At 56.9% G+C, this 20,907-nt stretch overlaps 1 protein-coding gene across 2 annotated transcripts in view; it reads right to left on the bottom strand.

The window, feature by feature from the left end:
- LOC132813702 (extracellular matrix protein 2-like) overlaps nucleotides 1-20,907 on the bottom strand; it is an 89,215-nt gene that overhangs the window by 53,991 nt on the left and 14,317 nt on the right. For both annotated transcript variants that reach the window (XM_060823234.1, XM_060823235.1), the window contains exons 5-6: nucleotides 15,966-16,098; nucleotides 14,290-14,447 (exon numbers count right to left, since the gene is read on the bottom strand). In XM_060823234.1, the coding sequence (XP_060679217.1) occupies nucleotides 14,290-14,447; nucleotides 15,966-16,098 (291 nt within the window). The remainder of the gene's footprint in view (nucleotides 1-14,289; nucleotides 14,448-15,965; nucleotides 16,099-20,907) is intronic.

The following is a 20,907-nucleotide window of genomic DNA, read 5'->3' as shown; positions in this document are numbered from 1 at the left end:
TCAGAGGGTCAATAGAGAGGGAGCGGGCACTGTCTGAACGTCAATACTGAGGGAGTGTGCACTGTCAGAGGGTCAATAGTGAGGGAGTGTGCACTGTCGGAGCGTCAATACTGAGGGAGTGGGCACTGTCAGAGGGTCAATACTGAGGGCGTGGGTAATGTCAGAGGGTCAGCGCTGAGGGAGCGGGCACTGTCAGACGGTCAATACTGATGGAGCGGGTACTGTCAGAGGGTCAATACTGAGGGAGTGGGCACTGTCAGAGCGTCAATACTGAGGGAGTGGGCACTGTCAGAGGGTCAATACTGAGTGAGTGGGCACTGTCGGAGCGTCAATACTGAGGGAGTGTGCACAGTCAGTGGGTCAATACTGAGGGAGTGGGCCCTGTCAGAGGGTCAATACTGAGGGCGTGGGTAATGTCAGAGGGTCAATACTGAGGGAGTGGGAACTGTCGGAGCGTCAATACTGAGGGAGTGGGCACTGTCAGAGGGTCAATACTGTGGGAGTGGGTACTATCAGAGGGTCAATACTGAGGGAGAGGGCACTGTCAGAGGGTCAATACTGAGGGAGCCGGTACTATCAGAGGGTCAATAATGAGGGAGTGGGCACTGTCCAACGGTCAATAATGAGGGAACAGGTACTCTCAGAGGGTCAATACTGAGGGAGTGGGCACAGTCAGAGGGTCAATACTGAGGGAGTGGGCACGCACTGACGGTCAATACTGAGCGATGGGCAATGTCAGAAGGTCAATACTGAGGCAGTGGGCACTCTCAGAGGGTCAGTACAGAGTGAATGGGCACTGTCACAGGGTCAATACTGAGGGAGTGAGCACTGTCACAGGGTCAATACTGAGGGAGAGGGCACTGTCAGAGGGTTAATACTGAGGGAGTGGGCACTGTCAGAGGGTCAATACTGAGGGAGTAGGCACTGTCAGAGGGTCAATACTGAGGGAGCGGGCACAGTCAGAGGGTCAATACTGAGGACGTGGGCACTGTCCAAGGGTCAATACTCAGGAAGCGGGCACTGTCAGAGGGTCAATACTGAGGGAGAGGGCACTGTCAGGGGGTCAATACTGAGGGAGCTGGTCCTGTCAGAGGGTCAATACTGAGGGAGCGGGCACTGTCAGGGGGTCAATACTGAGGGAGCTGGTACTGTCAGAGGGTCAATACTGAGGGCGTGGGTAATGTCAGGGGGTCAATACTGAGGGAGCTGGTACTGTCAGAGGGTCAATGCTGAGGGCGTGGGTAATGTCAGAGGGTCAGCGCTGAGGGAGCGGGTACTGTCAGAGGGTCAATACTGATGGAGCGGGTACTGTCAGAGGGTCAATACTGAGGGAGTGGGCACTGTCAGAGGGTCAATACTGAGGGAGTGGGTACTGTCGGACGGTCAATACTGAAGGAGTAGGCACTGTCTGAACGACAATACTGAGGGAGTGTGCACTGTCAGAGGGTCAATAGAGAGGGAGCGTGCACTGTCTGAACGTCAATACTGAGGGAGTGTGTACTGTCGGAGGGTCAATACTGAGGGAGTGGGCTCTGTCAGAGGGTCAATACTGAGGGCGTGGGTAATGTCAGAGGATCAATACTGAGGGCGTGGGTAATGTCAGAGGGTCAGCGCTGAGGGAGTGGGCACTGTCAGAGCGTCAATACTGAGGGAGTGGGCACTGTCAGAGGGTCAATACTGAGGGAGTGTGCACAGTCAGTGGGTCAATACTGAGGGAGTGGGCCCTGTCAGAGGGTCAATACTGAGGGCGTGGGTAATGTCAGAGGGTCAATACTGAGGGAGTGGACACTGTCGGAGCGTCAATACTGAGGGAGCGGGCACAGTCAGAGGGTCAATACTGAGGAAGTGGGTACTGTCCAAGGGTCAATACTGAGGGAGTGGGCACTGTCAGAGGGTCAATACTGTGGGAGTGGGTACTATCAGAGGGTCAATACTGAGGGAGAGGGAACTGTCAGAGGGTCAATACTGAGGGAGCCGGTACTATCAGAGGGTCAATAATGAGGGAGTGGGCACTGTCCAACGGTCAATACTGAGGGAACAGGTACTATCAGAGGGTCAATACTGAGGGAGTGGGCACAGTCAGAGGGTCAATACTGAGGGAGTGGGCACTCACTGACGGTCAATACTGAGCGATGGGCACTGTCAGAGGGTCAATACTGAGGGAGTGGGCACTCTCAGAGGGTCAGTACAGAGTGAATGGGCACTGTCAGAGGGTCAATACTGAGCGATGGGCACTGTCAGAGGGTCAATACTGAGGGAGTGGGGACTCTCACAGGGTCAATACTGAGGGAGTGGGTACTGTCAGAGGGTCAGCGTTGAGGGAGCTGTCACAGTCGGAGGTAGCGGGCACTGTCACAGGGTCAATACTGAGGGATAGAGCACTGTCAGAGGGTCAATACTGAGGGAGAGGGCACTGTCAGAGGGTTAATACTGAGGGAGTGGGCACTGTCACAGGGTCAATACTGAGGGAGTGGGCACTGTCAGAGGGCCAATACTGAGGGAGTGGGCACTGTCACAGGGTCAATACTGAGGGAGTGGGCACTGTCAAAGGGTCAATACTGAGGGGGTGGGTACTGTCAGAGGGTCAATACTGAGGGAGCGGTCACTGTCGGAGGGAGTGGGCACAGTCAGACGGTCAATACTGAGGTAGCGGGCACTGTCAGACGGTCAGTACTGAGGGATTGGGAACTGTCAGAGGGTCAATACTGAGCGATGGGCACTGTCAGAGGGTCAATAGAGAGGGAGTGGGCACTGTCAGAGGGTCAATAGAGTGGGAGCGGGCACTGTCTGAACGTCAATACTGAGGGCGTGGGTAATGTCAGAGGGTCAGCGCTGAGGGAGCGGGCACTGTCAGAGGGTCAATACTGATGGAGCGGGGACTGTCAGAGGGTCAATACTGATGGAGCGGGTACTGTCAGAGGGTCAATACTGAGGGAGCGGGTACTGTCAGAGGGTCAATACTGAGGGAGTGGGTACTATCAGAGGGTCAATACTGAGGGAATGGGCACTGTCAGAGGGTCAATACTGTGGGAGTGGGCATTATCGAAGCATCAATACTGAGGGAGAGGGCACTGTCAGAGGGTCAATACTGAGGGAGCAGGTACTGTCAGAGGGTCAATACTGAGGGAGTGGGTACAGTCAAAGAGTCAATACTGAGTGAGTGGGTACTGTCAGAGGGTCAATACTGAGGGAGTGGGCACTGTCGGAGAGTCAAAACTGAGGGAGTGTGCACTGTCGGAGCGTCAATACTGAGGGAGTCGGCACTGTCAGAGGGTCAATACTGAGGGCGTGGGTAATGTCAGAGGGTCAGCGCTGAGGGAGCGGGCACTGTCAGAGGGTCAATACTGATGGAGCGGGCACTGTCAGAGCGTCAATACTGAGGGAGTGGGCACTGTCAGAGGGTCAGCGCTGAGGGAGCGGGCACTGTCAGAGGGTCAATACTGATGGAGCGGGCACTGTCAGAGCGTCAATACTGAGGGAGTGGGCACTGTCAGAGGGTCAAAACCGAGGGAGTGTGCACTGTCGGAGCGTCAATACTGAGGGAGCGGGCACTGTCAGAGCGTCAATACTGAGGGAGTGGGCACTGTCAGAGGGTCAAAACCGAGGGAGTGTGCACTGTCGGAGCGTCAATACTGAGGGAGCGGGCACTGTCAGAGGGTCAATACTGAGGGCGTGGGTAACGTCAGAGGGTCAGCGCTGTGGGAGCGGGCACTGTCAGAGGGTCAATACTGATGGAGCGGGCACTGTCAGAGGGTCAATACTGAGAGCGTGGGTAATGTCAGAGGGTCAATACTGAGGGCGTGGGCACTGTCGGAGCGTCAATACTGATGGAGCGGGTACTGTCAGAGGGTCAATACTGAGGGAGTGGGCACTGTCAGAGGGTCAATACTGAGGGAGTGGGTACTGTCGGAGGGTCAATACTGAGGGAGTAGGCACTGTCTGAACGTCAATACTGAGGGAGTGTGCACTGTCAGAGGGTCAATAGAGAGGGAGTGGGCACTGTCAGAGGGTCAATAGAGAGGGAGCGGGCACTGTCTGAACGTCAATACTGAGGGAGTGTGCACTGTCGGAGCGTCAATACTGAGGGAGTGGGCACTGTCAGAGGGTCAATACTGAGGGCGTGGGTAATGTCAGAGGGTCAGCGCTGAGGGAGTGGGCACTGTCAGAGCGTCAATACTGAGGGAGTGGGCACTGTCACAGGGTCAATACTGAGGGAGTGAACACTGTCACAGGGTCAATACTGAGGGAGAGGGCACTGTCAGAGGGTTAATACTGAGGGAGTGGGCACTGTCAGAGGGTTAATACTGAGGGGGTGGGTACTGTCAGAGGGTCAACACTGAGGGAGTGGGCACCGTCAGAGGGTCAATACTGAGAGAGTGGGCACTGTCACAGGGTCAATACTGAGGGAGTGGGCACTGTCAGAGGGTCAATACTGAGGGAGTGGGTACTATCAGAGGGTCAATACTGAGGGAATGGGCACTGTCAGAGGGTCAATACTGAGGGAGTGGGTACTATCAGAGGGTCAATACTGAGGGAATGGGCACTGTCAGAGGGTCAATACTGAGGGAGTGGGCATTATCGAAGCGTCAATACTGAGGGAGAGGGCACTGTCAGAGGGTCAATACTGAGGGAACAGGTACTGTCAGAGGGTCAATACTGAGGGAGTGGGTACAGTCAAAGAGTCAATACTGAGTGAGTGGGTACTGTCAGAGGGTCAATACTGAGGGAGTGGGTACTGTCAGAGGGTCAGCGCTGAGGGAGCGGTCACTGTCAGAGGGAATGGGCATTGTCAGAGTGTCAATACTGAGGGAGTGGGCACTGTCAGAGGGTCAATACTGAGGGAGAGGGCACTGTCAGAGGGTTAATACTGAGGGAGAGGGTACAGTCAGAGGGTCAGCGCTGAGGAAGCGGTCACTGACGGAGGGAGCGGGCACTGTCAGAGGGTCAATACTGAGGGAGTGGGCACTGTCAGAGGGTCAATACTGAGGGAGAGGGTACTGTCAGAGGGTCCACGTTGAGGGAGCGGGCACTGTCACAGGGTCAATACTGAGGGAGTGGACACTGTCAGAGGGTCAATAGTGAGGGAGAGGGTACTGTCAGAGGGTTAATACTGAGGGACGGGGAACTGTCAGAGGGTCAATACTAAGGGAGTGGGCACTGTCAGAGGGTCAATAATGAGTGAGGGGGAACTGTCAGAGGGTCAATACTGAGGGAGCGGGCACTGTCGGAGCGTCAATACTGAGGGAGTGGGCACTGTCGGAGCGTCAATACTGAGGGAGTGGGTACTGTCAGAGGGTCAGCGCTGAGGGAGCGGTCACTGTCGGAGGGAATGGGCATTGTCAGAGGGTCAATACTGAGGGAGTGAGCACAGTCACAGGGTCAATACTGAGGGAGTGGGCACTTTCACAGGGTCAATACTGAGGGAGTGGGCAATGTCCCAGGGTCAATACTGAGGGAGCGGGCACTGTCAGAGGGTCAATACTTTGGGAGCAGGCACTGTCAGGGGGTCAATACTGACGGAGTGGGTACTGTCAGAGGGTCAGCGTTGAGGGAGCTGTCACAGTCGGAGGGAGAGGGCACGGTCAGAGGGTGAATACTGAGGGAGAGGGCACAGTCAGAGGGTCAATACTGAGGGAGAGGGCACTGTCAGAGGGTTAATACTGAGGGGGTGTGTACTGTCAGAGGGTCAATACTGAGGGAGTGGGCACTGTCAGAGGGTCAGTACAGAGTGAATGGGCACTGTCAGAGGGTCAATACTGAGCGATGGGCACTGTCAGAGGGTCAATACTGAGGGAGTGGGTAATGTCAGAGGGTGAATAGTGAGGGAGCGGGCACTGTCAGTGGGTCAATACTGAGGGAGTGGGCACTGTCAGTGGGTCAATACTGAGGGAGTGGGCACTTTCGGAGGGTCAATACTGATGGAGTGGGCACTGTCAGAGGGTCAATACTGAGGGAGTGGGTGCTGTCACAGGGTCAATACTGAGGGAGTGGGCATTGTCGGAGCGACAATACTGAGGGAGTGGGCACTGTCACAGGGTCAATACTGAGGGAGTGGGCACTGTCGGAGGGTCAAAACTGAGGGAGTGTGCACTGTCGGAGCGTCAATACTGAGGGAGTGGGCACTGTCAGAGCGTCAATACTGAGGGAGTGGGCACTGTCAGAGGGTCAAAACTGAGGGAGTGTGCACTGTCGGAGCGTCAATACTGAGGGAGTGGGCACTGTCAGAGGGTCAATACTGAGGGCGTGGGTAATGTCAGAGGGTCAGCGCTGAGGGAGCGGGCACTGTCAGAGGGTCAATACTGATGGAGGGGGCACTGTCAGAGGGTCAATACTGAGGGAGTGGGCACTGTCAGAGGGTCAATATTGTGGGAGTGGGTACTATCAGAGGGTCAATACTGAGGGAGAGGGCACTGTCCAACAGTCAATACTGAGGGAACAGGTACTATCAGAGGGTCAATACTGAGGGAGTGGGCACAGTCAGAGGGTCAATACTGAGGGAGTGGGCACTCACTGACGGTCAATACTGAGCGATGGGCACTGTCAGAGGGTCAATACTGAGGCAGAGGGCACTCTCAGAGGGTCAGTACAGAGTGAATGGGCACTGTCAGAGGGTCAATACTGAGCGATGGGCACTGTCAGAGGGTCAATACTGATGGAGGGGGCACTGTCAGAGGGTCAATACTGAGGGAGTGGGCACTGTCAGAGGGTCAATATTGTGGGAGTGGGTACTATCAGAGGGTCAATACTGAGGGAGAGGGCACTGTCCAACAGTCAATACTGAGGGAACAGGTACTATCAGAGGGTCAATACTGAGGGAGTGGGCACAGTCAGAGGGTCAATACTGAGGGAGTGGGCACTCACTGACGGTCAATACTGAGCGATGGGCACTGTCAGAGGGTCAATACTGAGGCAGAGGGCACTCTCAGAGGGTCAGTACAGAGTGAATGGGCACTGTCAGAGGGTCAATACTGAGCGATGGGCACTGTCAGAGGGTCAATACTGAGGGAGTGGGGACTGTCAGAGGGTCAGCGTTGAGGGAGCTGTCACAGTCGGAGGGAGCGGGCACTGTCACAGGGTCAATACTGAGGGAGTGAACACTGTCACAGGGTCAATACTGAGGGAGAGGGCACTGTCAGAGGGTTAATACTGAGGGAGTGGGCACTGTCAGAGGGTTAATACTGAGGGGGTGGGTACTGTCAGAGGGTCAACACTGAGGGAGTGGGCACTGTCAGAGGGTCAATACTGAGAGAGTGGGCACTGTCACAGGGTCAATACTGAGGGAGTGGGCACTGTCAGAGGGTTAATACTGAGGGGGTGGGTACTGTCAGAGGGTCAGCACTGAGGGAGCGGTCACTGTCGGAGGGAGTGGGCACAGTCAGACGGTCAATACTGAGGTAGCGGGCACTGTCAGACGGTCAATACTGAGGGATTGGGTACTGTCGGACGGTCAATACTGAGGGAGTAGGCACTGTCTGAACATCAATACTGAGGGATTGGGTACTGTCTGAACGTCAATACTGAGGGAGTGGGTACTGTCAGAGGGTCAATACTGAGGGAGTGGGTACTGTCGGACGGTCAATACTGAGGGAGTAGGCACTGTCTGAACGTCAATACTGAGGGAGCGTGCACTGTCAGAGGGTCAATAGAGAGGGTGTGGGCACTGTCAGAGGGTCAATAGAGAGGGAACGGGCACTGTCTGAACGTCAATACTGAGGGAGTGGGTACTGTCAGAGGGTCAGTGCTCAGGGAGCGGTCACTGTCAGAGGGTCAATACTGAGGGAGTGGGCACTGTCAGAGGGTCAATACTGAGGGAGTGGGTACTGTCAGAGGGTCAATACTGAGGGAGTGGGTACTGTCGGACGGTCAATACTGAGGGAGTAGGCACTGTCTGAACGTCAATACTGAGGGAGCGTGCACTGTCAGAGGGTCAATAGAGAGGGTGTGGGCACTGCCAGAGGGTCAATAGAGAGGGAACGGGCACTGTCTGAACGTCAATACTGAGGGAGTGGGTGCTGTCAGAGGGTCAATACTGAGGGAGCGGGTACTGTCAGAGGGTCAATACTGAGGGAGTGGGCACTGTCAGAGGGTCAATACTGAGGGAGTGGGCACTGTCAGAGGGTCAATACTGATGGAGCGGGTACTGTCAGAGGGTCAATACTGAGGGAGCGGGTATATCAGAGGGTCAATACTGAGGAAGTGGGCACTGTCCGAGGGTCAATACTGAGGGCGCGGGTAATGTCAGAGGGTCAATACTGAGGGAGTGGGTACTGTCAGAGGGTCAATACTGAGGGAGCGGGCACTGTCAGAGGGTCAATACTGAGGGAGCGGGTACTGTCAGAGGGTCAATACTGAGGGAGTTGGCACTGTCAGAGGGTCAATACTCAGGAAGCGGGCACTGTCAGGGGGTCAATACTGAGGGAGCAGATACTATCAGAGGGTCAATAATGAGGGAGTGGGCACTGTCCAACGGTCAATACTGAGGGAACAGGTACTATCAGAGGGTCAATACTGAGGGAGTGGGCACAGTCAGAGGGTCAATACTGAGGGAGTGGGCACTCACTGACGGTCAATACTGAGGGAGTGGGTACTGTCAGAGGGTCAGCGCTGAGGGAGCGGTCACTGTCGGAGGGTCAATACTGAGGGAGTGGGCACTGTCGGAGCGTCAATACTGAGGGAGTGGGCACTGTCAGAGGGTCAATACTGAGGGAGTGGGTACTATCAGAGGGTCAATACTGAGGGAGAGGGCACTGTCAGAGGGTCAATACTGAGGGAGTGGGCACTGTCCAACGGTCAATACTGAGGGAACAGGTACTATCAGAGGGTCAATACTGAGGGAGTGGGCACTCACTGACGGTCAATACTGAGCGATGGGCACTGTCAGAGGGTTAATACTGAGGGAGTGGGCACTCTCAGAGGGTCAGTACAGAGTGAATGGGCACTGTCAGAGGGTCAATACTGAGCGATGGGCACTGTCAGAGGGTCAATACTGAGTGAGTGGGGACTCTCACAGGGTCAACACTGAGGGAGTGGGTACTGTCAGAGGGTCAGCGTTGAGAGAGCTGTCAGTCGGAGGGAGCGGGCACTGTCACAGGGTCAATACTGAGGGAGTGAGCACTGTCACAGGGTCAATACTGAGGGAGTGGGCACTGTCAGAGGGTCAATACTGAGGGAGAGGGCACTGTCAGAGGGTTAATACTGAGGGGGTGGATACTGTCAGAGGGTCAGCGCTGAGGGAGTGGGCACTGTCGGAGGGAGTGGGCACAGTCAGACGGTCAATACTGAGGTAGTGGGCACTGTCAGAGGGTCAATACTGAGGGAGTAGGCACTATCAGAGGGTCAATACTGAGGGAGCGGGCACAGTCAGAGGGTCAATACTGAGGAAGTGGGCACGGTCCAAGGGTCAAGACTCAGGAAGCGGGCACTGTCAGAGGGTCAATACTGAGGGAGCGGGGACTCTCACAGGGTCAATAGAGAGGGAGCGGGCACTGGCTGAATGTCAATACTGAGGGAGTGGGCACTGTCAGAGGGTCAATACTGATGGAGCGGGTACTGTCGGAGCGTCAATACTGAGGGAGCTGGTACTGTCAGAGGGTCAATACTGAGGGAGCTGGTACTGTCAGAGGGTCAATACTGAGGCAGCAGGTACTGTCAGAGGGTCAATACTGAGGGAGCGGGCACTGTCTGAACGTCAATACTGAGGGAGTGGGTACTGTCAGACGGTCAGCGCTGAGGGAGCGGTCACTGTCGGAGGGTCAATACTGAGGGAGTGTGCACTGTCGGAGCGTCAATACTGAGGGAGTGGGCACTGTCAGAGGGTCAATACTGAGGGAGTGGGCACTGTCAGAGGGTCAATACTGAGGGAGTAGGCACAGTCAGTGGGTCAATACTGTGGGAATGGGCACTCTCAGAGGGTCAGTACAGAGTGAATGGGCACTGTCAGAGGGTCAATACTGAGCGATGGGCACTGTCAGAGGGTCAATACTGAGGGAGTGGGGACTCTCACAGGGTCAATACTGAGGGAGTGGGTACTGTCAGAGGGTCAGCGTTGAGGGAGCTGTCACAGTCGGAGGGAGCGGGCACTGTCACAGGGTCAATACTGAGGGAGTGGGCACTGTCAGAGGGTCAATACTGAGGGAGAGGGCACTGTCAGAGGGCTAATACTGAGGGAGAGGGCACTGTCGGAGCGTCAATACTGAGGGGGTGGGCACTGTCAGAGGGAAAATACTGAGGGCGTGGGTAATGTCAGAGGGTCAATACTGAGGGAGTGGGCACTGTCAGAGGGTCAATACTGAAGGAGCGGGTACTGTCAGAGGGTCAGCGCTGAGGGAGTGGGCACTGTCAGAGGGTCAATACTGAGGGCGTGGGTAATGTCAGAGGGTCAGCGCTGAGGGAGTGGGCAGTGTCAGAGGGTCAGCGCTGAGGGAGTGGGCACTGTCAGAGGGTCAATACTGAGGGAGCGGGCACTGTCAGTGGGTCAATACTGAGGGAGTGGGTAATGTCAGAGGGTGAATACTGAGGGAGCGGGCACTGTCAGTGGGTCAATACTGAGGGAGTGGGCACTGTCAGTGGGTCAATACTGAGGGAGTGGGCACTTTCGGAGTGTCAATACTGAGGGAGTGAGCACTGTCAGAGGGTCAATACTGAGGGAGTGTGTACTGTCACAGGGTCAATACTGAGGGAGTGGACACTATCAGAGGGTCAATACTGAGGGAGAGGGCAATGTCAGTGGGTCAGCACTGAGGGAGTGGGCACTGTCAGAGGGTCAAAACTGAGGGAGTGGGTACTGTCAGAGGGTCAATACTGAGGGAGCGGGCACTGTCAGAGGGTCAATACTGAGGGAGTGGGTACTGTCAGAGCATCAATACTGAGGGAGTGGGTACTGTCAGAGGGTCAAGACTGAGGGAGCGGGTACTGTCAAAGGGTCAATACTGAGGGAGTGGGCACTGTTAGAGGGTCAATACTGAAGGAGCGGGTACTGTCAGAGGGTCAATACTGAGGGAGCGGGCACTGTCATAGGGTCAATACAGAGGGAGCGGGCACTGTCTGAACGTCAATACTGAGGGAGTGGGTACTGTCGGAGGGTCAGCGCTGAGGGAGCGGTCACTGTCGGAGGGTCAATACTGAGGGAGTGGGCACTGTCGGAGCGTCAATACTGAGGGAGTGGGCACTGTCAGAGGGTCAATACTGAGGGAGAGGGGACTGTCAGAGAGTCAATACTGAGGGAGCAGGTACTGTCAGAGGTCAATAGTGTGGGAGCTGGTACAATCAGAGGGTCAATAATGAGGGAGTGGGCACTGTCGGAGCGTCAATACTGAGGGAGTGGGCACTGTCAGCGGGTCAATACTGAGGGAGTGGGCACTGTCCAAGGGTCAATACTGAGGGAGCAGGTACTATCAGAGGGTCAATACTGACGGAGTGGGCACAGTCAGAGGGTCAGTACAGAGTGAATGGGTACTGTCACAGGGTCAATACTGAGGGAGAGGGCACTGTCAGAGGGTTAATGCTGAGGGGGTGGGTACTGTCAGATGGTCAGCGCTGAGGGAGCGGTCACTGTCGGAGGGAGTGGGCACAGTCAGACGTCAATACTGAGGTAGCAGGCACTGTCAGAGGGACAATACTGAGGGAGTGGGCACTGTCAGAGGGTCAATACTGAGGGCGTGGGTAATGTCAGAGGGTCAGCGCTGAGGGAGCAGGCACTGTCAGAGGGTCAATACTGATGGAGCAGGTACTGTCAGAGGGTCAATACTGAGGGAGTGGGCACTGTCAGTGGGTCAATACTGAGGGAGTGGGCACTGTCAGAGGGTCAATACTGAGGGAGTGGGTACTGTCAGACGGTCAATACTGAGAGAGTGGGCATTATCAGAGCGTCAATACTGAGGGAGTGGGCACTGTCAGAGGGTCAATACTGAGGGAGAGGATAATGTCAGTGGGTCAGCGCTGAGGGAGTGGACACTGTCAGAGGGTCAATACTGAGGGAGCGGGCACTGTCAGAGGGTCAATACTGAGGGAGTGGGTACTGTCGGAGCGTCAATACTGAGGGAGTGGGTACTGTCAGAGGGTCAATACTGAGGGAGTGGACACTATCAGAGGGTCAATACTGAGGGAGAGGGTAATGTCAGTGGGTCAGCGCTGAGGGAGTGGACACTGTCAGAGGGTCAATACTGAGGGAGTGGGTACTGCCAGAAGGTCAATACTGAGGGAGAGGACACTGTCAGAGCGTCAATACTGAGGGAGTGGGTACTGTCAGAGGGTCAATACTGAGGGAGTGGGCAGTGTCATAGGGTCAATACTGAGGGAGTGGGCACTGTCAGAGGGTCAATACTGAGGGAGAGGGTACTGTCAGAAGGTCAATACTGAGGGAGTGGACACTATCAAAGGGTCAATACTGAGGGAGAGGGTAATGTCAGTGGGTCAGCGCTGAGGGAGTGGGCACTGTCAGAGGGTCAATACTGAGGGAGTGGGTACTGTCAGAGGGTCAATACTGAGGGAGCGGGCACTGTCGGAGCGTCAATACTGAGGGAGTGGACACTATCAGAGGGTCAATACTGAGGGAGAGGGTAATGTCAGTGGGTCAGCGCTGAGGGAGTGGACACTGTCAGAGGGTCAATACTGAGGGAGTGGGTACTGCCAGAAGGTCAATACTGAGGGAGCGGGCACTGTCAGAGGGTCAATACTGAGGGAGTGGGTACTGTCAGAGGGTCAATACTGAGGGAGAGGGCACTGTCAGAGCGTCAATACTGAGGGAGTGGGTACTGTCATAGGGTCAATACTGAGGGAGCGGGTACTGTCGGAGCGTCAATACTGAGGGAGTGGGCACTGTCAGAGGGTCAATACTGAGGGAGCGGGTACTGTCGGAGCGTCAATACTGAGGGAGTGGGTACTGTCAGAGGGTCAATACTGAGGGAGCGGGTACTGTCAGAGGGTCAATACTGAAGGAGCGGGTACTGTCAGAGGGTCAGTGCTGAGGGAGTGGGTACTGTCAGAGGGTCAATACTGAGGGAACGGGTACTGTCAGAGGGTCAATACTGAGGGAGTGGGTACTGTCAGAGGGTCAATACTGAGGGAGTGGGCACTGTCAGTGGGTCAATACTGAGGGAGAGGGCACTGTCGGAGGGTCAATACTGAGGGAGTGGGCACTGTCAGAGGGTCAATACTGAGGGAGTGGGCACTGTCAGAGGGTCAATACTGAGGGAGTGGGCACTGTCAGTGGGTCAATACTGAGGGAGAGGGCACTGTCGGAGGGTCAATACTGAGGGAGTGGGTACTGTCGGAGGGTCAATACTGAGGGAGTGGACACTGTCAGAGGGTCAATACTGAGGGAGCAGGTACTATCAGAGGGTCAATACTGAGGGAGTGGGTACTGTCAGAGGGTCAATACTGAGGGAGCGGGCACTGTCAGAGGGCTAATACTGAGGGAGCGGGCACTGTCAGAGGGTCAATACTGAGGGAGAGGGCACTGTCAGAGGGTTAATACTGAGGGGGTGGGTACTGTCAGAAGGTCAGCGCTGAGGGAGCGGACACTGTCGGAGGGAGTGGGCACAGTCAGACGGTCAACACTGAGGGGGCAGTTACTGTCAGAGGGTCAATACTGAGGGAGGGGGCACTGTCAGAGGGTCAATACTGAAGGAGTGGGCACAGTCAGAGGGTCAATACTGAGGGAGTGGGCAGTGTCAGAGGGTCAATACTGAGGGAGCGGGCACTGTCAGAGGGTCAATACTGAGGGAGTGTGCACTGAGGGAGTGGGCACAGTCAGAGGGTCAATACTGAGGGAGTGGGCACTGTCAGAAGGTCAATACTGAGGGAGTGGGCACTGTCAGAAGGTCAATACTGAGGGAGTGGGCACAGTCAGAGGGTCAATACTGAGGGAGTGGGTACTGTCAGAGGGTCAGCGCTGAGGGAGCGGTCACTGTCGGAGGGAGTGGGCACAGTCAGACGGTCAATACTGAGGGAGCGTGTACTGTCAGAGGGTCAATACTGAGGGAGTGGGCACTGTCAGAGGGTCAATACGGAGCGAGTGGGCACTGTCAGTGGGTCAGCAAGCGCTGTGGGAGGATTGAGGGCCTGTTCTATGCTGGAACGTTCTAGAAGCACCCTGTGATAGCGGGCATTGATGGTCAGTTAGGGTAAGGGGCCAGAGGGTCAGGGGAGCCCTCGTCGTTGCGATCCCCGTGTCCAGGTGGGAGACAGAGAGGACGCCTCCGGCCGTGAGTTGAGCATGCGTTGGAAAACGTTCCCGATCCCGGGAGAGCTGTGGGGGCTGGGACAGCCAGGAGTTGCCCTGGCACTGACCTTGAGGGTGGAGGGCAGGCCGGAGGGCAGTGCCCGGAAGCGGTTACGGCCCAGACGCAGGTAGACCAGGCTCTTGAGGGAGCGCAGCGCACCAGGGTGGACATTGCCGTCGTTCAGGTTGTTCCCTTCCAGGCCCAGGGTGAGCAGCTGGTGCAGGCCTGCAGAGGGAGTGTGGGAGGAAGGGAGGGGTGAGAGAGAGAGGGGGTGGAGGGAAACGGAGAGAGAGGAGGGGAGAGGGATGGAGACAGAGAGTGGGAGGGATGGGGAAGGGAGAATGGAGGGGGATAAAAGAGGGGGAAGAGGGAAGGGGGATGGGGAGGGGGAGAGAGAGAATTCGAAAACAGACTTTATCAGTGACGTGGACATTTTGAGATGACCCTCCCACAGCACCCACTCCCTCAGCACTGACCCTCCCACAGCACCCGCTCCCTCAGCACTGACCCACCCACAGCACCCACTCCCTCAGCACTGACCCTCCCACAGCACCCGCTCCCTCAGCACTGACCCTCCCACAGCCCCCGCTCCCTCAGCACTGAACCTCCCACAGCCCCCGCTCCCTCAGCACTGACCCTCCCACAGCTCCCACTCCCTCAGCACTGACCCTCCCACAGCACCCACTCCCTCAGCACTAACCCTCCCACAGCACCCACTCCCTCAGCACTGACCCTCCCACAGCACCCACTCCCTCAGCACTGACCCTCCCACAGCACCCACTCCCACAGCACTGACCCTCCCTCAGCACTGACCCTCCCTCAGCACTGACCCTCCCACAGCACCCGCTCCCTCAGCACTGACCCTCCCACAGCACCCGCTCCCTCAGCACTGACCCTCCCACAGCACCCGCTCCCTCAGCACTGACCCTCCCTCAGCACCCGCTCCCTCAGCACTGACCCTCCCACAGCGCCCGCTCCCTCAGCGCTGACCCTCCCACAGTGCAGCACAGTGAGGAGCTCTGAGGGAAGGCGAGCGTGCAGGGACACCAGGAAAACTGGTAGAAGTAATCACGAGGGGAAACCGAGGAGCTGAGCAATGTGGTGATGTCCCGGTGAGACAGGGCGATGGTGGGGCCCACACGGTGGGCAGGATATGGGCCAGGGCGAAGGCCGTTCTGCAAAGGTCAGCCGGACTATCCCTGAAAATGGGGAAGGCCGCCCTGTGAAGGACGGTCAAGCCGAACAGGAGCTTGGCGCTTTTTTTGACGCTTCTGACAGAGTTGGCGGGGGAGGGTGGCGAAGGTGGCGGGACGTGGGGGAGGGCGGTGAGGGGAGGTGCGCTTCACTGTTCTCATTCCCGGCGAAGAGCCCGCTCCTGGAGCCTCGACCCTTCCCCCCTTCACCTGGCCGCCATTTTCCACCAGGTTACCGTGACGACAGCATTTGGCGACTGTCAGGCCTTGCTGCTCCTGGGGTAGGCCGGGGGTGGGGGAAGAGACACTCGAGCGGGAGGGAAGAGAGCTGAAGGGCGGGACCAGTCCGCTGCAGGGTGGGCTGGCAGGGCGGAGAGGGGTCGAGTGGCCTCCTTTTTCTTTGTCCCTCCCTCCCTTGTCGTTGGAGGAAGCCAGGGCCGATCTCAATGAGTGGACAGGGCAGGCCGTGGGCGCGTTCCTGCGCCGCTGGGAGCTCTCGGGGTGTGCCGGCGTTCCCTCCCTCCCTCCCTCTCACCAGCCGGCCCCTAACCTCGGAAGCTGCGACGGTCCAGCCTCCGGAGACGGTTATCGTTGAGTTTCAGCTCCCGGAGGGAGCCCGGCAAGTGAGGCACCCGCGAGATGCGGTTCCCATCCAGGTTCAACCTCCGGAGTCTGGTCAGGTTCTGGAGAGACAGAGAGATGGAGTGAACGGGCGACCGAGGGAGAGAGAGAGAGAGAGAGAGAGATGGAGTAAAGGGGAGAGCGAGGGAGAGAGAGAGGGAGACAGAGAGAGAGAGAGAGAGATGGAGTGAACGGGAGAGCGAGGGAGAGAGAGAGATAGAGAGAGATGGAGTGAACGGGAGACCAAGGGAGAGAGAGAGATAGAGAGAGAGAGAGAGAGATGGAGTGAAGGGGAGAGCGAGGGGGAGAGAGAGATAGAGAGAGAGATGGAGTGAACGGGAGACCGAGGGACAGAGAGAGAGAGAGAGAGAGATGGAGTGAAGGGGAGAGCGAGGGGGAGAGAGAGATAGAGAGAGAGAGATGGAGTGAACGGGAGACCGAGGGAGAGAGAGACAGAGAGATGGAGTGAACGGGAGACCGAGGGAGAGAGAGACAGAGAGATGGAGTGAACGGGAGACCGAGGGACAGAGAGAGAGAGAGAGATGGAGTGAACGGGAGACCGAGGGAGAGAGATAGAGGGATGGAGTGAACGGGAGACCGAGGGACAGAGAGAGAGAGAGAGATGGAGTGAACGGGAGACCGAGGGACAGAGAGAGAGAGAGAGAGAGAGAGAGAGAGATGGAGTGAACGGGAGACCGAGGGAGAGAGAGAGATAGAGAGATGGAGTGAACGGGAGAGTGAGGGACAGAGAGAGAGAGAGATGGAGTGAACGCGAGACTGAGGGAGAGAGAGAGATAGAGAGATGGAGTGAACGGGAGACCGAGGGAGAGAGAGAGATAGAGAGAGAGAGATGGAGTGAAGGGGAGAGCAAGGGAGAGAGAGAGAGAGAGAGATGGAGTGAACGCGAGACTGAGGGAGAGAGAGAGATAGAGATATGGAGTGAACGCGAGACTGAGGGAGAGAGAGAGATAGAGATATGGAGTGAACGGGAGAGTGAGGGACAGAGAGAGAGAGAGAGATGGAGTGAACGCGAGACTGAGGGAGAGAGAGAGATAGAGAGACATGGAGTGAATGGGAGAGTGAGCGAGAGAGAGATGGAGTGAATGGGAGACTGAGGGAGAGAGAGAGAGAGATAGAGAGATGGAGTGAACGCGAGACTGAGGGAGAGAGAGAGATAGAGAGATGGAGTGAACGGGAGACCGAGGGAGAGAGAGAGAGATAGAGAGAGATGGAGTGAACGGGAGACCGAGGGAGAGAGAGAGATAGAGAGATGGAGTGAACAGGAGAGTGAGGGAGGAAGAGAGAGAGAGAGATGGAGTGAACAGGAGACCGAGGGAGAGACAGAGATAGAGAGATGGAGTGAACTGGAGACCGAGGGAGAGAGAGAGAGAGAGAGACAGAGAGATGGAGTGAACTGGAGAGCGAGGGAGAGAGACAGAGAGACAGAGAGATGGAGTGAACGGGAGACTGAGGGAGAGAGAGAGAGAGAAATGGAGTGAACGGGAGACCGAGGGGGAGAGAGAGAGAGAGACAGAGAGATGGAGTGAACGGGAGACCGAGGGAGAGAGAGAGATAGAGAGATGGAGTGAACTGGAGAGCAAGGGAGAGAGAGACAGAGAGATGGAGTGAACTGGAGAGCGAGGGAGAGAGAGAGAGAGACAGAGAGAGACAGAGAGATGGAGTGAATGGGAGACTGAGGGAGGGGGAGAGAGAGAGATAGAGAGATGGAGTGAAGGGGAGAGCGAGGGAGAGAGAGAGATAGAGAGATGGAGTGAACGCGAGACTGAGGGAGAGAGGGAGAGATAGAGAGATGGAGTGAACGGGTGACCGAGGGAGAGAGAGAGAGATAGAGAGATGGAGTGAATGGGAGACCGAGGGAGAGAGAGAGATATCAAGATGGAGTGAACGGGAGACTGAGGCGGGGAGAGAGAGAGAGAGACAGAGAGATGGAGTGAACGGGAGACTGAGGGAGGGAGAGAGAGAGATAGAGAGATGGAGTGAACAGGAGACCGAGGGACAGAGAGAGAGAGAGAGAGAGAGACAGAGATGGAGTGAATGGGAGACCGAGGGAGAGAGAGAGAGACATAGAGAGATGGAGTGAACGGGAGACTGAGGGAGGGAGAGAGAGAGATAGAGAGATGGAGTGAACAGGAGACCGAGGGACAGAGAGAGAGAGAGAGAGAGAGAGACAGAGATGGAGTGAATGGGAGACCGAGGGAGAGAGAGAGAGAGAGACATAGAGAGATGGAGTGAACGGGAGACCGAGGGAGAGAGTGTAGGAGCTGAAGGAGGAGATGGAGATAGGGAGGGGGTGTAGGGGCTGGAGGAGGTGTAGGGGCTGGAGGAGGTGACAGAGATCGGGAGGGGATGTAGGAGTTGGGGGAGGAGATGGAGATAGGGTGGGGGTGTAGAGGGTGGAGGAGGGGACGGGGATAGGGAGGGGGTCTAGGGGGCTGGAGGAGGGAACGTTGATAGGGAGGGGGTGTAGGGGCTGGAAGAGGGGACGGAGATAGGGAGGGGGTGTAGGGGGCTGGAGGAGGGGACGGGGATAGGAATGGTAGCTCACTCTCAATTGCTCACTCTCTCAGTGTCTTGATCTCAATCTCTGACCCTCTCTTCCTGTCGCCGTCACTCTCTCTCAGGATCATTCCCTCTCTCCCTGTCACTCTCCCACTCACTCACAAAGCTGAGATCCAGCCTGTCCCACCAAGTCTGTTGCCTTCCTCACCCCACCCTAGACCCCCCAACTTCATGTCAATACCAATCTTGGGTGTGGAATGGGAGGGGAAGGGCCCAGGGGGAGGCAAATCCTCTTGTCCATGAATACCCCTGCTCCCCCGGGGTGGGGAGGGGGGGGGCAGAATTCAGCCTCAAGAATTCTGGTCAACCTCTTGACCCCCTCCACCCCCACCATCCCACCTCCGGGGAACGCACAACCGGCAGCAGCAGGGCCTCTCAGGCTGAGGCCTAACCTAGGCCTCGTTTCCCACGGCGACGGCTCCCCCTTTTCCGACCGAGCCGCCCCACCCCACCCCACCCCCCCACCAAACACTCCGAAGAGGAGCGGGGAGGCAGGCCATTCGGCCCCTTCAGACCCGCGCCGCCATTCCGTACTGTCACGGCTCACTCACCTCTGCTTTCCCACCGCCAACCCCCTGCCCCTTCGATCCCTTCGGAGCTCTGTCCAGGTCTGTCTCGACAACACTCTGTGTTTCATCCCCGACCCGTGACAGAGAATTCCCCTGGGATCCCTCCCCCAACTCCTCTCTCCCTGTCTCAGTCCCACTGTCAGCCCCCACCCCGACTCTGCACATCGGGAATATCCTTCCTGCGTCAGCCCCCACATCCCGTCCAGTTCCGTTAGAATTTTCCAGGTTTCTACCAGATCCCTCTCTCTTCCTTGTGCTTCGGAAAAATCCAGGGAATATGGTCCCTCACCTGATCCGCTCTTTCTCTCTCCCTCACCTGTCAGACCCAGTCTCTCTCATGATCCAAACCCATCTACCCTCAACTGGGCTCACTGCATGAATACAGTGGCTACAAGACCAGGTTTGATCCTGCGTGTGCAGGTTAGTGTGGATTGGCCGTGCGAAATTATCCCTGTAGTGCCCAGGGATGTGTGGGTTAGGGTGGATTGGCCGTGCGAAATTATCCCTGTAGTGCCCAGGGATGTGCAGGTTAGGGTGGATTGGCCGTGCGAAATTATCCCTGTAGTGCCCAGGGATGTGTGGGTTAGGGTGGATTGGCCGTGCTAAATTGTCCCTGTAGTGCCCAGGGATGTGCAGGTTAGGGTGGATTGGCCGTGCTAAATTGTCCCTGTAGTGCCCAGGGATGTGCAGGTTAGGGTGGATTGGCCGTGCTAAATTGTCCCCGTAGTGCCCAGGGATGTGTAGGTTAGGGTGGATTGGCCGTGCTAAATTGTCCCCGTAGTGCCCAGGGATGTGCAGGTTAGGGTGGATTGGCCGTGCTAAATTGTCCCCGTAGTGCCCAGGGATGTGCAGGTTAGGGTGGATTGGCCGTGCTAAATTGTCCCCGTAGTGCCCAGGGATGTACAGGTTAGGGTGGATTGGCCGTGCTAAATTGTCCCCATAGTGCCCAGGGATGTGCAGGTTAGGGTGGATTGGCCATGCTAAATTGTCCCCGTAGTGCCCAGGGATGTGCAGGTTAGGGTGGGTTGACCAGAGTGTGAGGTACATTATTCTGGAGGAGGGTCGGTGAGGAGTTGGTCCACATTCTAATTTAAGCACTGTCCTCCTCGTTTGGGCCGATCCAACACCCAGCTCCGGGAGGCCAGGTCCCCCTGCCCACCCCTCTGCAGCTCCGAATTCCTCACTCCGGCCTCAGCTGCTGCTGAAGGGGCCCTGCGCCAGCGATCACACCAGGGGAACGGTTCCTGGGTTAGGGAGGAATGCCAGGGATGAGCTCATCCTGCTTGGCCTGGGGCTGATCCCACCACATGTGGATCAGAGTCACGGCCAGAGAACGCTCAGCACAGGCCCAGCCAACACTGTCTGTTCACCCTCCCAGATCAGGGAGGGTCAGTGCTGAGGGAGCGGGGGCTGTGGGAGGGTCAGTGCTGAGGGAGTGGGTGCTGTGGGAGGGTCAGTGCTGAGGGAGTGGGTGCTGTGGGAGGGTCAGTGCTGAGGGAGCGGGTGCTGTGGGAGGGTCAGTGCTGAGGGAGTGGGTGCTGTGGGAGGGTCAGTGCTGAGGGAGCGGGTGCTGTGGGAGGGTCAGTGCTGAGGGAGCGGGTGCTGTGGGAGGGTCAGTACTGAGGGAGCGGGTGCTGTGTGTAGGGGCTGGAGGGAAGATATATTGAAGGTGGGGGTTAGCGTTTTGATCGAGTGGGGGGGTAGTGGAGGCTGCTTTGCCCC

The sequence above is a fragment of the Hemiscyllium ocellatum genome, unplaced genomic scaffold (assembly GCF_020745735.1).
Source record: "Hemiscyllium ocellatum isolate sHemOce1 unplaced genomic scaffold, sHemOce1.pat.X.cur. scaffold_441_pat_ctg1, whole genome shotgun sequence".
In the NCBI taxonomy this organism is placed as follows: domain Eukaryota; kingdom Metazoa; phylum Chordata; class Chondrichthyes; order Orectolobiformes; family Hemiscylliidae; genus Hemiscyllium; species Hemiscyllium ocellatum.
This window is presented reverse-complemented; position numbering and strand designations above follow the sequence as displayed.